The 12,792-nt window shown below is 40.4% G+C and overlaps 1 protein-coding gene across 1 annotated transcript; it reads right to left on the bottom strand.

Moving 5' to 3' along the window:
- Positions 1-7,840: 7,840 nt before the first annotated feature.
- Positions 7,841-11,964, bottom strand: Ctr9 (RNA polymerase-associated protein Ctr9). The gene is made up of 5 exons (XM_065221498.1): positions 11,798-11,964; positions 11,532-11,630; positions 10,533-11,465; positions 9,530-10,468; positions 7,841-9,468 (listed from the first exon to the last, which is right to left on the bottom strand). The coding sequence occupies exons 1-5, from the start codon at positions 11,837-11,839 to the stop codon at positions 8,098-8,100; spliced, it is 3,384 nt and encodes a 1,127-aa protein (XP_065077570.1). The 5' UTR covers positions 11,840-11,964; the 3' UTR covers positions 7,841-8,097.
- Between the last annotated feature and the right edge of the window lie 828 nt (positions 11,965-12,792).

Genomic DNA, 12,792 nt, shown 5'->3' with positions numbered 1-12,792 from the left:
CAATCAATTCAAATAAGATTTTAAATGAAAGCATAAAGTCGTATATTTTAATACAAAACAAAACAAAAATATCCCAAACGATTGTCTATCATTCAAATTCACATTCCCACATTTATTAATTATACGGTGTTTTTCTCCTGCTCATCATCACGCGCGAGAATCTGTTGATCCGGAGCCAGAGATGTTAGTATTAATAATAATAATGATAAATTCCCACGTATTGCTCTCGATCCTCTTCTCGCTAAATGCAACTATCATCGATACATTAAATCTATACGACTACCGCCTCCACAACCACGATGCACGATTGCACAACATGGCAGGCACCGTTTAGCGCACCAATTATTTATTTATTCACCAAGCTTCTCATTCTATTGGTTAGTCTTGAAACGATGAAACAGTCGATAGAGAAGAAGCAGAAGTTAAATCTTAGGCTAAGTTCAGACTTCAACAACTGCTCTTCAGAACAAAGTTACAGCATTTTACGGATCTATAGCAATCATAAATTATGTTAGCGTTAGCTTCAAGAAAATCCATCAGCATTTGATGTGCAAAATTTTACAGGCCAAGCATGCATTCTTGGCAATCGAATGCCATCCATTGATGGCAATCGAATGTGCAGGAAGGCAGCTTCCACACCTGCGTAGGATATCGCACCGAGTATTAATCCCAGTTTAATCATGGTTGATTAGATTGTAGATCATCTTTTTTTTAATAAATTTTAATCATTTTTGATTTTAATATTTTTTGATTATATATCAGTATTGAAAAAGAATAAAATTTAATACTGGAAAGATTATTTCGATTTTAATCATGCATGACCTCGGGTTTACGTGGGCGAGTCTTGACTTTCTAGAAATCATCTACACTCAAAGATAAATTAAATCAAAAAAGCTTAAAAAGTATGCAGATTCCCGCTTCACCTTATTGAGCCCGAGCCATGATTACTTCGGCAGTAGTCATGCACTCGTTTTTAACTCCATTAATTACAGTTGAAATTTCGTAATTAAAGTACATTAATTACATTTTCATCAACACAACAATGGCGCATCAACACAACAATGTGCTTATCAAATCGACTATGTGTGATACATTGTAATTAAAAACGTTCAGCATTAAATAGAATACGTTTGTGCGTCTCTTTATATGGATAATATATTTTTAATGCATCAGTGAACTTTAAAAAATGCCATCTATTATCAGAATAGATTAACGTATGTTGTGTCGATTAGTTCTGAAATCATAAATTAAGAAAAAAAAAACAAAATGAAAGATACATTGAAAATTAGCAACGTTCATCATCGATTCCAGTATCAATGCTGTCCTCGTCGCTGTCACCAGCATCGGAATAAGCTGAATCAAGAAGAAGAGATCCGGCATCTTCTGACAGTGGCATTTGTTTTTTGTCAGGAAGTGCCCTTAACGAGGAGATGAGGGGATCAGACGATTCTAGGAGCCGATTTAACAGGTCTGTGTTTGTTGCTGTCCGTGAAAATTTTCGTGTGTGGTCCAATCGATATCGTTTAATGTCCTTATTCCGACATTCTTGGGCCTCTTCCGACAATTGCCCAATTGGCACAAGAAAATGGCTTATGATATGGGATCCATGCATAAGAACTTTGTGTACAGTCACCGGTAGATAAAACCAGGAGTAATTCTTGATTAAATCTCTTGCCGTTTCAAAACAATACTCTTCAAACTTTTGAAAGTCAATTTCCAATCCCGAAGCCAGAACTTCTAGTATTATTTTGCATCTATACAGCAATGCAGGGTTCAATCCGGTGATCTCAGCTGACTTCTCCCAGTTCTGCACGCCGCTTCCACTGTTTCCGTCATTCGAAGTTCTAGATCCTCCTGAACGAGGTTTGTCGACGATCAATCCTGTTTCCACGTGGAACCGTTCTTGTATTTGTTTCTTCCTCTGTCGCATTGCCTCATTATCAGCTCCTCTGGCTTGCCATTTTTTGATATCCAAACGATACGAGATGTGAAGGAAATATTCATAAAAACGTATCCATGCATGTAATGTGCAAAGACCAAATCGAAAATTATCCTTGTTTGTTGAGCGTTGATGTATTTTGGAGAGATCGTTCATTTGGATAGGCGCAAATGTAGCACCTTTGGGCAGATTTTGTAGACGTTACCGATTTGCACACTTTTCCGTCTACCATTGTCATGAGCATATCATATTTGACAACGATATTCTTCCTGTTTATCGTCAGCTTCAATGGTTGCAAATCCGAGATCTGTTGTTCAATGTAGTCGTTTTCTTTAGCCGGTACCTCGATTGTTTCAGTTAGGAACTGAATATGAACTGGACGACAGTAGCGTGTTGAAGACGGTCGAGGGTTCTGAAAAAGGCACTTCTCGCCGCTTCGAGCAATAATGGGAACAATAGATGTAATGAGCATGTTGGAATCCGATTTAGCTGCATCATCGCAGTCAAATCGTGGCTTATACTCGGCGTGACCGGAACTGCCATTAAACCTCCATTTAACGGTAAGCACGACGTCGAGCAGTTCACTTTCTGAAAATTCATCAAGCTTTGAAGTATTCGCGTCGATAATTCTTGCTGCAGTATGGTCCAACAATTCTTGAAGTTTCACTTCGACAACGTCTTCGGTAACGGTGATGGCTTCGCTATCTGGGTAGCAAGCTTTTTAGCAGACAACATTTCGTGGTAGTTCGGATACAACTTAGCATTTCTCGTGTTTGCGCCACGTCTCATTTTAAGGTATTGAGATTTTGTCAAATCAGCATCAAAAATCAATGCCAACGCCTCATTATTTGAGTACGGCATGATCTTGGGCTGGCATGTTTGGCCGGAGTAGGTGTCGTACACGTGGCATTCCGGACAACAGTAGCTTCGTTACTTCTCCCGCACGATCGTAATTTCATCTGAGCTGCGTAGCATAGCTCACTTGCTGCATAATTTTTACGAAGGTCAGCTGTCTTTTGCCTTTTAACGATATCGGTACAGTCATCAAAAGACAACGGCTTTACCGTTAGATGTAGACGGAAGTTCATTCATAATTGCTTACGGTAATCGAAAAGTATTCAACGTTCTGCTCGAAAACATTGCTCAAGGTTCGGTTGTGCTTATCCCACAGCCTCTTAAAGTATTTGCACAGATTCTCTGCGATTTCAAATACCTTTGAATGAACCTCTGGCATGAGGTCGGCATCGATGTCGAATTTGCTCAAAATATGTTGAGCCACAGAAAGACACTTAGTTTCAGGTGCTCCATTGGCTTTCCATAAGTGAAACAAGTCATGTTTGTCGATACATCTATCTATCTATATATATAAAAATGAATTTCTGTCTGTATGTCTGTCTGACCCTTATAGACTCGGAAACTACTGAACCGATTGGCGTGAAAATTTGTATACAGGGGTTTTTGGGGCCGTGGAAGGTTCTTATGATGGTTCGAGACCCCTCCCCCTTCTGTAAGGGGGGGCTCCCATACAAATGGAACAGAAATTTCTGCATAACTCGAGAACTAATCAAGCAAATGGAACCAAATTAGGCATGTGGGGGCGAGTGTGGGGGTATAAGGAGATAATCATAGGGGGTAGCCCCTTAGATAATAGGGGGGGGGGGGCTACGTACAATATAGCATGCTTTTTTTTAAATCGGCGCATAAACTCAAGCTAATATTGAATCCCGAGCAAGACCGGGCACACTCAGCTAGTTCTATATAAAACAAATTATCTTGTAGCATCTAATCATGTTCAAGCAGCTATCAATACAAGGCATTAAAAATAAAAATACGAACGTACCTGACGAAGTCAAACGTTTTTCGGACTCCATTTTCAATTAATCGTTTTCCATCAGCGGTCTTGTTATACTGCATTAAATTTGACAAATCTCAACCGAACTGAGCTGCAAGCTGCACTTCACAATTCACTTTCTTCTAAGCACCTCACGTAAAGCCAATTTCATAAGCACATTGTTGTGTTGATGCGCCAGCTAAACGTTTTTATCATGGCTTACTAGGATCATGGTGTGAAGCCGAAAAAGCTATACAGTGTTGTTTGAATGAGAGATGACGTGTTGTAGAGGTTGGATGTTGTTGGTAGTATGGCAAATGTATTTCTAACATGCCAAGCGTAGAACCTATCAGAACCTAATGAAACCACTTGTATTTTGTAGTTCAAAGGCATACTTTTTGAATGAAAATGGTTTGTTCTCCAGATATTTTGCGTAGAAAATGACCTATTTTTATGTTAAAATATTGAATAACTTTTGATAGGTATTATATAGTATTTGATAGTATTTGCATTATCTACAACTTTGCTCAAGATGCCAACCACTTTTGAGCATGTTTACAAAATTTGAATTTTCTATTGCCCTTCTAGGTGGATAGATCCTAATTTTACTTACTTCAAAACAAAGCTTACAAAGTATCTAACAACTTCTCTCAAGACACTACCCTTCCAAAATGACGTTTACATTCCCAAAATAAAAAAACGCACGTTTTCGGTAGGTTTGAACCACTGTGCCCTGGTTCGAACCGTTCGAACCATACATAACATTTTTTGTATGGTTTGAACGAAAACAAGAATATGGGTGATTGTTTTCAATAGCTGTTAGGCTCTTTTTTCAACTCTGTATTGAAATAAATTATGTTTGAATGGAGTATCCGATTTGTTTGATAACAGGAATAAGGGTGAAATAACTTTTGAAATGATAGGGTAGACTGGTAGGCTATGTCCGACCATTTATAGGGTCCCATTACAGGACTGGTAGCGATCACTGCTGTCAAAAATAGTGATTTTAGTGACCATGTTGTAGAAATAAGTGACCAACTAGTGACTTATAGTTGTAAAAATAGTGACTAAAAAGTAACCTAAGAGAAAAGAAAAGTTTGATGTTTTAGACTTATTCAACAAGTATCTCATAAACACTTATGTACGATAGGAACCTTTAAAACGAAAGATTCAATAGAATGTTTATGTCCAAACCCACGGTATTAGTCAGGGTGTCTACTAACTGCAAAAACCTGGAAAACCTGGAATCATCAGGAAATTTTATTTTTCCTTAAAATACCTGGAAGGCTCAGAGAATTTAATAATTTTCTTACTAAGGATATTTAAAGAACAAAATGAATTTTAAAATACAAGCATTTAATGTTTCTCGTTTTTCGAACTTTATAGATCCACAGTGAACTAATATTCAGTAACAATTAAATTTAAAAAAAGCAGAGGCTTTTTTTGGTTAGGAACATGCATATTTCCTAGAAATTTTAAATTTGAACTAGTTCTCGACTTAAAAGCTATAATACTTCAAGAAATTTTCAAGAATCTGGAGTAAAAATCCATGCACAGTTTTAAAGGTCGTTGAATTTTATTATAATTTCTTTTGAAACCTGAAAGTTTTGAGTAAAATTTCAAGAAACCCTGAATTGAATTAAAAGCAAATTTTAATGAAAACTCTGAAAATTTCTGAGGAGCACAATCCTTCAGAGCAAAATTCCAAGGGCCTTCTGAGGATATATTTTTATAAAGTTATGGAAGAAAACCAATCCGGAGCATAAGTCTAAGGCAAACTTTTTGAAAATACTAAAAGGAGGATTACAATTAAATTTGATAATAACTCCAGAACATCTTCAAAGGAATTCGAAGTGTGTGTAGAATTCTAAGGGAAGGAGTGAGATTCAAAAAGGGAATCTGAAATGAAATCAATATGAAAATTCGGAGAATTTTTCCAAAGGCTTTCTTATTGTGAAGAATTTTAAGGTAATTCCGAGGAAAACTAAAATAAAATTGAATAGGCAGGATAGCTTTATTGAAATGTTGAGGAATATTTCAATGGAAATCAGAACTACTTGAAAGTTCCCAAATTTTTCCCGAAGTTAATGAAACTGCCTTGAAGTTCTTTTGTAGTTTGAGAAACTAGCTGGATGCTCACAATACTTCTCATCAAATTCTTAAACTTTCCTGAACTTTATAGGACTTCCTAAAGTTTCCTCAATGTTTCTAACGTTGCCTTGAAGTTTTCTACAATTTTCCTTAAGTATTATAACTATTATAAACGCTCACTTATTTTTCCTGAACTTATCTATGGTTACCTGAACTTCTCTAAATTTGTTTAATAATCCGGTAAATTTTCTGATATATATATACATAATTCCCTGACGCTTCTGACGTTTTCGGATCAATCATAGAATTCATGGAATACCCCATAATTCCATGGAACTCCTTGTAAGTCTCTGCAAAATTGCTTAAGTTCATGGGATTATTCTGAAGCTATCTGATCGTCCTTGAAATACTCGGAACTTCGCTGATTATCATGAAACTATCTAAAAGTATCTAAATTTATAATAAGTTCTCTAGAATTGCTTGAAGATATCACTGATTGCTAAAAGTTCTCGCTTTTTTTTTATTAATGGAACTTCGTTGATTTTCTCTAATCAATTTAGCTAAATTTTCGCATTTTTTAAGTTCTTGAAATCTCCATAGTATAACACGCTTAAAATACTCTCACGTTTTCCGGATGTTCATATAATTTTTATCACGTTCCACAAATTCTCTCGGAGCTTTGCTGAAGTTTCCGGAAATTCCCTGAGTTTCTCGCAACATCTTTAAGGTTTCTACAAGTTCCTTGAAATTATTTGAACTGCCCTTTGATTCTCTAATCTGTCTTGATGTTCTCGAAGCTTCCCTAAAACTCTCAATTCTATTGAAGATCTCGGTTCTGCTCGGAAATAAATGGAATTCCCGTAAACACCTTTAAATTTCCCTAAAATTCTCGGAACATCTTAAAGGTTCTTGACAGCACATCATGGAACTATCCTGATTTTTTTTCTAAATGTACGATTATAGATCTTTAAACTGCTCCAAAAGTCTAGACTAAAGCTACGGAAACTGTTTCTCAAGTTCGCTTGACACCTGTGAAGTTCTCTGACATTCTAGGAACTTCATAAAAGTTCCCGAAAATTTTCGTTTGCTAAAAGAACCGCTTTGAGGTTATTAAAGCTTCCAGTAAGTTTCTCATATTTTCAGCGTATTCACTTTCCTTATGTTCCCGCAGTTTGTTTATGGAGCTTCACTAAAACTCTCAGCATTTCTTTTCACTACTCAGAACTTCTCCAAAGTTCCTACAATTACGAACTTAAAATACATTATTTATTTTTTCCTTGATTCTGGCACTTTGAAAATTTTCAATATCTTGAACATGGAATACGAAACTTCAAGATATTGAAAAATTTTAGATTTTAGACTTACTCAAATTAAGTAAGTTTTTTTTTAACTTTATTACATTAGAAATTAAGTAAATGTTAAACTTCAACATTCAATGGATTTGATTCTAAACCTGTTTCTTGAAAACTGATTGCCATGGCTTAAAAAAGTTTGGGTAAATTGCTGTTGTTTTTGATCTACCAAAAAAAGCATATTTTTAACGCATTTAAAAAATAGCTTTCGTATTATAAACCTGGAATTTATCCGTTAAATAACTGGAAAAATTTGGAAAACTCAGGTAATTCTATGAAAAAACAGTAGACACCCTGTAGATAGAGAAAGACGATTAAACGCCACAAAGCAAAGAATGATCAATCTTGAAATAAATTCACGCTAAAAAAGTTGAAAATAGTGACTGATTACAAGAAAAAGTGACTTTAGTGACTTGACCTTAAAAAAAAGAGACTTTTTAGTGACTGGCTTGAAAAAAGTGACCAAGTCACTAAAAAGTGACTCGCTACCAGCCTTGCCATATGCAAGTCGAGTCGAGCGCAGTGACCAGAAGTGACGCTCGACTCGACTTACATAATAGGGGCCATAATCTACCATCGGGGCCTCAGGTTCCCAAAAGGACTTCGGATATTTTCATTCACGATTGATCCTATTTCTAATTTAATTTTATTCAGTATTATATATCAAGAAACTTACATCAGACACATTTTTTTTTGCTTGCTTGAAGAATAAACTAAAACACTCCATTGCTGCCGGTACCTTGTGCAAGTCTACCGAGGGTCAATTTTCTTAGTTTTGTGAAGAACTATTATTCATTATGATTACGATAAGTTGAATAAGACATAATGTTCCATTTTTATGACATAACAAATTGTATGAAAGCACTGCAGCAGCCACGGTTGACTTAATCCGAGCCCGAGCCCGAAACTGATTTCCTCGAAATTGGTGATGCCTGAGGGCTACCGGAGCCGGAGCGAGATCTCGAACGGGATGGCGAGCGACTGCCGGAGCGAGATTTTGAACCGGATCGCGAACGACTTCCGGACTTAGATCGGGAACGCGAACGACTCTTCGACTTGGATCGAGATCTGGACACGGAACGGGAAGCACTACGGCTCCGGCTGCCGGATTTCGAGCGAGACCGGGACCGGGACCTATCGGATCCACTTTCCGAACCAGAAGCGATTCTGCGTTTACGTTTAGTTGACGGTCCACTATTGCCGGAACCGGATTCGTCACCACTGGCAATCTTGAGACGGCTTCTGTCGCTGTCGGATTCGCTAGTGGAAACCGTGGCTTTGGAAACGATTCTCGACTTTTGCTTGGATGATAATCCATCTTCCATGTGCTTCTGCTTTTTGGCACCCAGAGAGCCCTTCTTGCGACCTCGCTTCTTCGGTCCTGTATCCTCTTCGCTGTCGGAGCCACCGGACCCCTTGGGAGCCTTTTCCTTCTTCTTCCGCCCACCTCCTGGTTTCCGCTTCTTTTTCTCACCCGGTTCCTTGCGTTTGCGATCCTCTCCGCCACTACCCGCTGGCCCAGAAGCATCCGAGTCGGAAATGTAGTCCTTCCGGCCTCTGCCGGCCTTCTTCTTTGTTGGATCTGGTCCGCTCTCGACGAAGAACAGGGCATTCTTGGTTTTCTCCTTGTACTCTTGACGTCTGGTCATCATATCTTCGTGCGCCTTGCGACGCATCTCCTCCATACGAGTGCGCTCATCCATCTGGCGCCGTTTGAATTCTTCGCGTTCCTGTTCCTGTTTCTGGCGCAGTGATCTTTCTTCTTCGTCGATCTTGCGGGCACGAGACACATGGTACTGGGCTTGCTGCAACAGATCCTGACATTGGCTAGCTTCGGACGCTGCCAAAGTAATATTGTAGCGTGTTTTGTCGCCATGGATCGACAGATAGTTGAAGTACTTGTGAGCCAACCCCAGCTCATGAACCGCTTGCAGGACAACACTCAGAATGGATTTCTCATCCTTCAGGACCATCATGGCCAACCGTTGCAACACCAGGGCAATGTTGAACAACAGAACTGTATCTTGCGGAGCAACGCGACGGGCCTTGAGCAGGGTCATTTTCGCTTCCTTCAGCTTACCGGCACGGAAATACGCACGCGCCAGATACTGCATCACGTCCACATTGTTGTGCTTGTAGAACTTCTTCAGACAGTTCTCGTACATCTGAATCGCGCTGATGTACTGCTTCTGCTCGACGTAGATGTGTGCAATGTTGAGCCACACGTCGCAAAAGTCAGCCGTTGCTTCGCGAACCTGCAGAATTGAATGTTGATTGATTAAAGGCGAATGTCACCCTAGTCTAAATCAGACTCACCTGGGCGAATATATCACGCGCCTCGATAATGCATCCTTTATGGGCCAATACAGCCCCGATTCCATTGGCAGCCCAGATGTTTTTCGGATCATTTCGCAACACCTGCTTGTAGATGGCCAGGGCTTTCTCCTGATGTTTCTTCTCCTTCTCCTTGTCCTTGCTAGGTTGATGCAAGCTCTGCAGCCAAAAGTTGCCCAACGCAATCAACGAATAGGCATCGCTCGAGGTGGCTGGATTCTTCAGAATCGTTTCGAAATTCTTCTGTCCAAGAGTCCACTGCATCTTGGCCAAATGCAAATTACCCAGCAATGAACGCGTGTCCGGATTTTCCATGTTGATCTTCAGGGCATCCTTGAAGAAATCGGATGCGACGAAAATAAGACCCTTATCACGAGCCATACAACCGAGTCTCAAGTAGCAATCAATGTAGTTGGGATGTTCCTTAAGAATGTCCTTGTAGAGCTTATCGGCCTTGTCGAAGGAAGCCATCGCTTCGTTCAACCGGGCCAAGTTGTAGGTCATCGTGACCGAAATAGAATCGTAGTATTGTGAATCGTGCTGGGCTTCAAGTTTCGCTCTTTCAATGGCCATCTCCAGCTTGGTCATTGCCTCGCTCAGATTGCCCAAGCGATAGTGCAGCGCTGCAACGTTGTTCAAAATTTCCGGTGGAATATCTGCTCTCACCTTTTCGGTCAGGATATGCGTTGCGGTTGCATAGGCTTGCAGTGAGCCCTGCAGGTCGTTCTGTTCTAAAATTTGGGCCAATTCAATCCAAGCTTCCACGTCATCTGGAAACTGCTCAGTGACCTTCTTCAGATGGTTCTTGGCAATGTCCCGCTTCGATTGGGAAGACGAGCTGGCGTACAACGATCCGAGGATCTTCATCGTTTCATAGTTGCCGGGTTGGGCTTTCAGCACTTTCTCGAAACATTGAGCGGCCTAAAACGCACGAAAATGAGACTAAGTTGACTTCCATGAAAATTCCAAACCGATAATAACTTACATTCTCCGAATCCCCTCTGTAGATGTACATCTGTCCCAGTCCAAAATGAGGAAGCACAAAATTAACCGGAGCAAACTGCGTCGATTGATAGTAGTATTGGAAAGCCTGATCGTAGTCCCGTTGTACATGAAAAGCCCGAGCCAACTGGTAACAACTTTCCGCTCGCATTGCTTCGTTTTCCGTATTGTGGAACGCATGCAATGCCAAATGCTGCACCTTCTGGTAGTCCTTTTTGAAGAAGAAATGATTCGCCAAGTGGTTCAACACCATCGGATTGGTCGAATCGATAGTGTACGCTTTGGAAAGCATTTGAACGCCAACACGATTCGATTCCGGTTCGTGGAGATTCAGCTTCAAAATAGCCAAACCAACGAGCGCTCCCACGCACTGTGGATCCAATTCCAGAGCCCGTTGGAAAGCCAGCTTTGCCTTCTCCTGGTTGTTCACCTTCAGGAAGCAGTGTCCCATTCCGAGACGCACCGCAGCCGGACAATTAGGATTCGTTCGAAGCGCCTTCTTGTAGAATGCCAAAGCACCTCGGTAGTCCTTTTTGTTGAATGCAATACAAGCCTTACCCAACAGGGATGGGATGTTCGACGGCGACTGATTCAGCACGAAATTGAACTGTGCATCAGCTTGCTCCATTTTGTCCCCTTCCAAGAGGCAGAAGTAAGCCCGACCCAGCAAATGGTTCTGATCGTACATAATGATCTTGTCGGCCGTCGTGTACAAATGCGTCGCCTTCATGAACAGCTCCCTCTTCTTGTCCTTGGACTTTTCCCTGTTCGCTTCCTGTACGTAGTACGCGGCCAACATGTCGTACGCACGCATCTGATCTTTCTCGAAGTCCCTATACGAGATGTTTGCATCGATTCGGGATGCTTCCAGTATCTTGATGAAATCATCTGTCTTGTTTTGCTTATAATAGGCAAGCTAAAATTCAACGATAAAAATAATCACATACTTTTCAACCTTCAATAAAACACTCCATTAACTCACCGCAACGGTCACCCAAGTATTAAGCTGGGAACGCTCCTGTCGCAATATTCCCAACACTTCTTCCCCCTCTGGTAGCTGTTCCGGATCGAGCTCGATGACCTACAAACGAATCAAAACAAAAATTCATCACTAGCGCTATGCCCCCAGACTCAACCACCATCAAATGCTCTTCTTATTCTTCCGGGCACCAATATTATTCTTTTTGCCACCCTGACAACCTTTTTCCAATGCGATGCGTCATGGCCATCGGAAATCAATTTTCTTACCTCGTCCGTGTCCCGGAGCGGAATTTCTATTGGTGCCGACATTGTTCCGCCCGCTGCTGAACAGTTGAGCACTGGTTTCCGCCACTTGCGAGCACTTTTTCGCGGTGAAAAACTGAATTTTATCCAAAGGGTAAATCGAATGCGAAATTTTTTCTCCCGAAACGGCAAACAACGCGACGGTTGAAAGTGACAGCCGCTTGATGGAAACTGGGGGGGGATGTGCTGTCAAATCAACCTACTGATCATCTTGTATGAAACTGGTTCCAAACGTAAACAAACGCTGTAGGTTTCTTATGGCTTGTTTACGTTTGGAACCAGTTATGCGAGGTAGGCGACGATTGTTCGTATTTGACAGCCACCTCCCCCCCTTGGATGGAAAGCGGTGACAGAGCTGTCATGGCCGGAATGGTGTTTGTGCTTTTTGCCGAGTGTCTCCAGAGACAGGGAACGAGATGTTGGAACACGGCCGATGAGAGAACTCAGAATTGGGTTTTCAGCCTAAAGCCTGGTTCGCCTCTGAGAATTGGGTTGTTTAGGGGTATTGAGGTAAATACATATTCATTATCTGCATTAAAAATAGAACCTAAATCCAAAATTTCATCAATGTTGGTACACTGGAACTATTTTAAATACGTACGATTACATTAGCAAAAATCACCATCTTAGCCGAGGGGGACGACTCTATCTACGTTGCAGGAAAGATTGTGTTTTGCTATGGCTACCCGTATAAGCGCGAACCATAAATTGACCTTACCGATAATGGTTATAAATTGTTTATAATCCCTGCTAAACTTCAACTGAAATGGTTATGGAACTTTACATGAACGTTGAATGATAAAGTTTTAACCTTAAGTATTATAGTTTTTTGGAAGTGGACCTTACAAATAATGGGTTGTTAAAAACCATTACCATTCAAAATTCTTGTTTTCTCCATACATTTTCGGAAAGAAAACTATACTAAAACCTTTTAACTTATGGTTTGAGAACATTAACGG

Source organism: Ochlerotatus camptorhynchus, unplaced genomic scaffold, assembly GCF_037179485.1.
Source record: "Ochlerotatus camptorhynchus isolate MF236.1 unplaced genomic scaffold, CSIRO-AGI_Acam_v1.1 ptg000143l, whole genome shotgun sequence".
Classification (NCBI taxonomy): domain Eukaryota; kingdom Metazoa; phylum Arthropoda; class Insecta; order Diptera; family Culicidae; genus Ochlerotatus; species Ochlerotatus camptorhynchus.
Note: the sequence above shows the minus strand (reverse complement) of the source record. Positions and strands in the feature narration are given on the sequence as shown.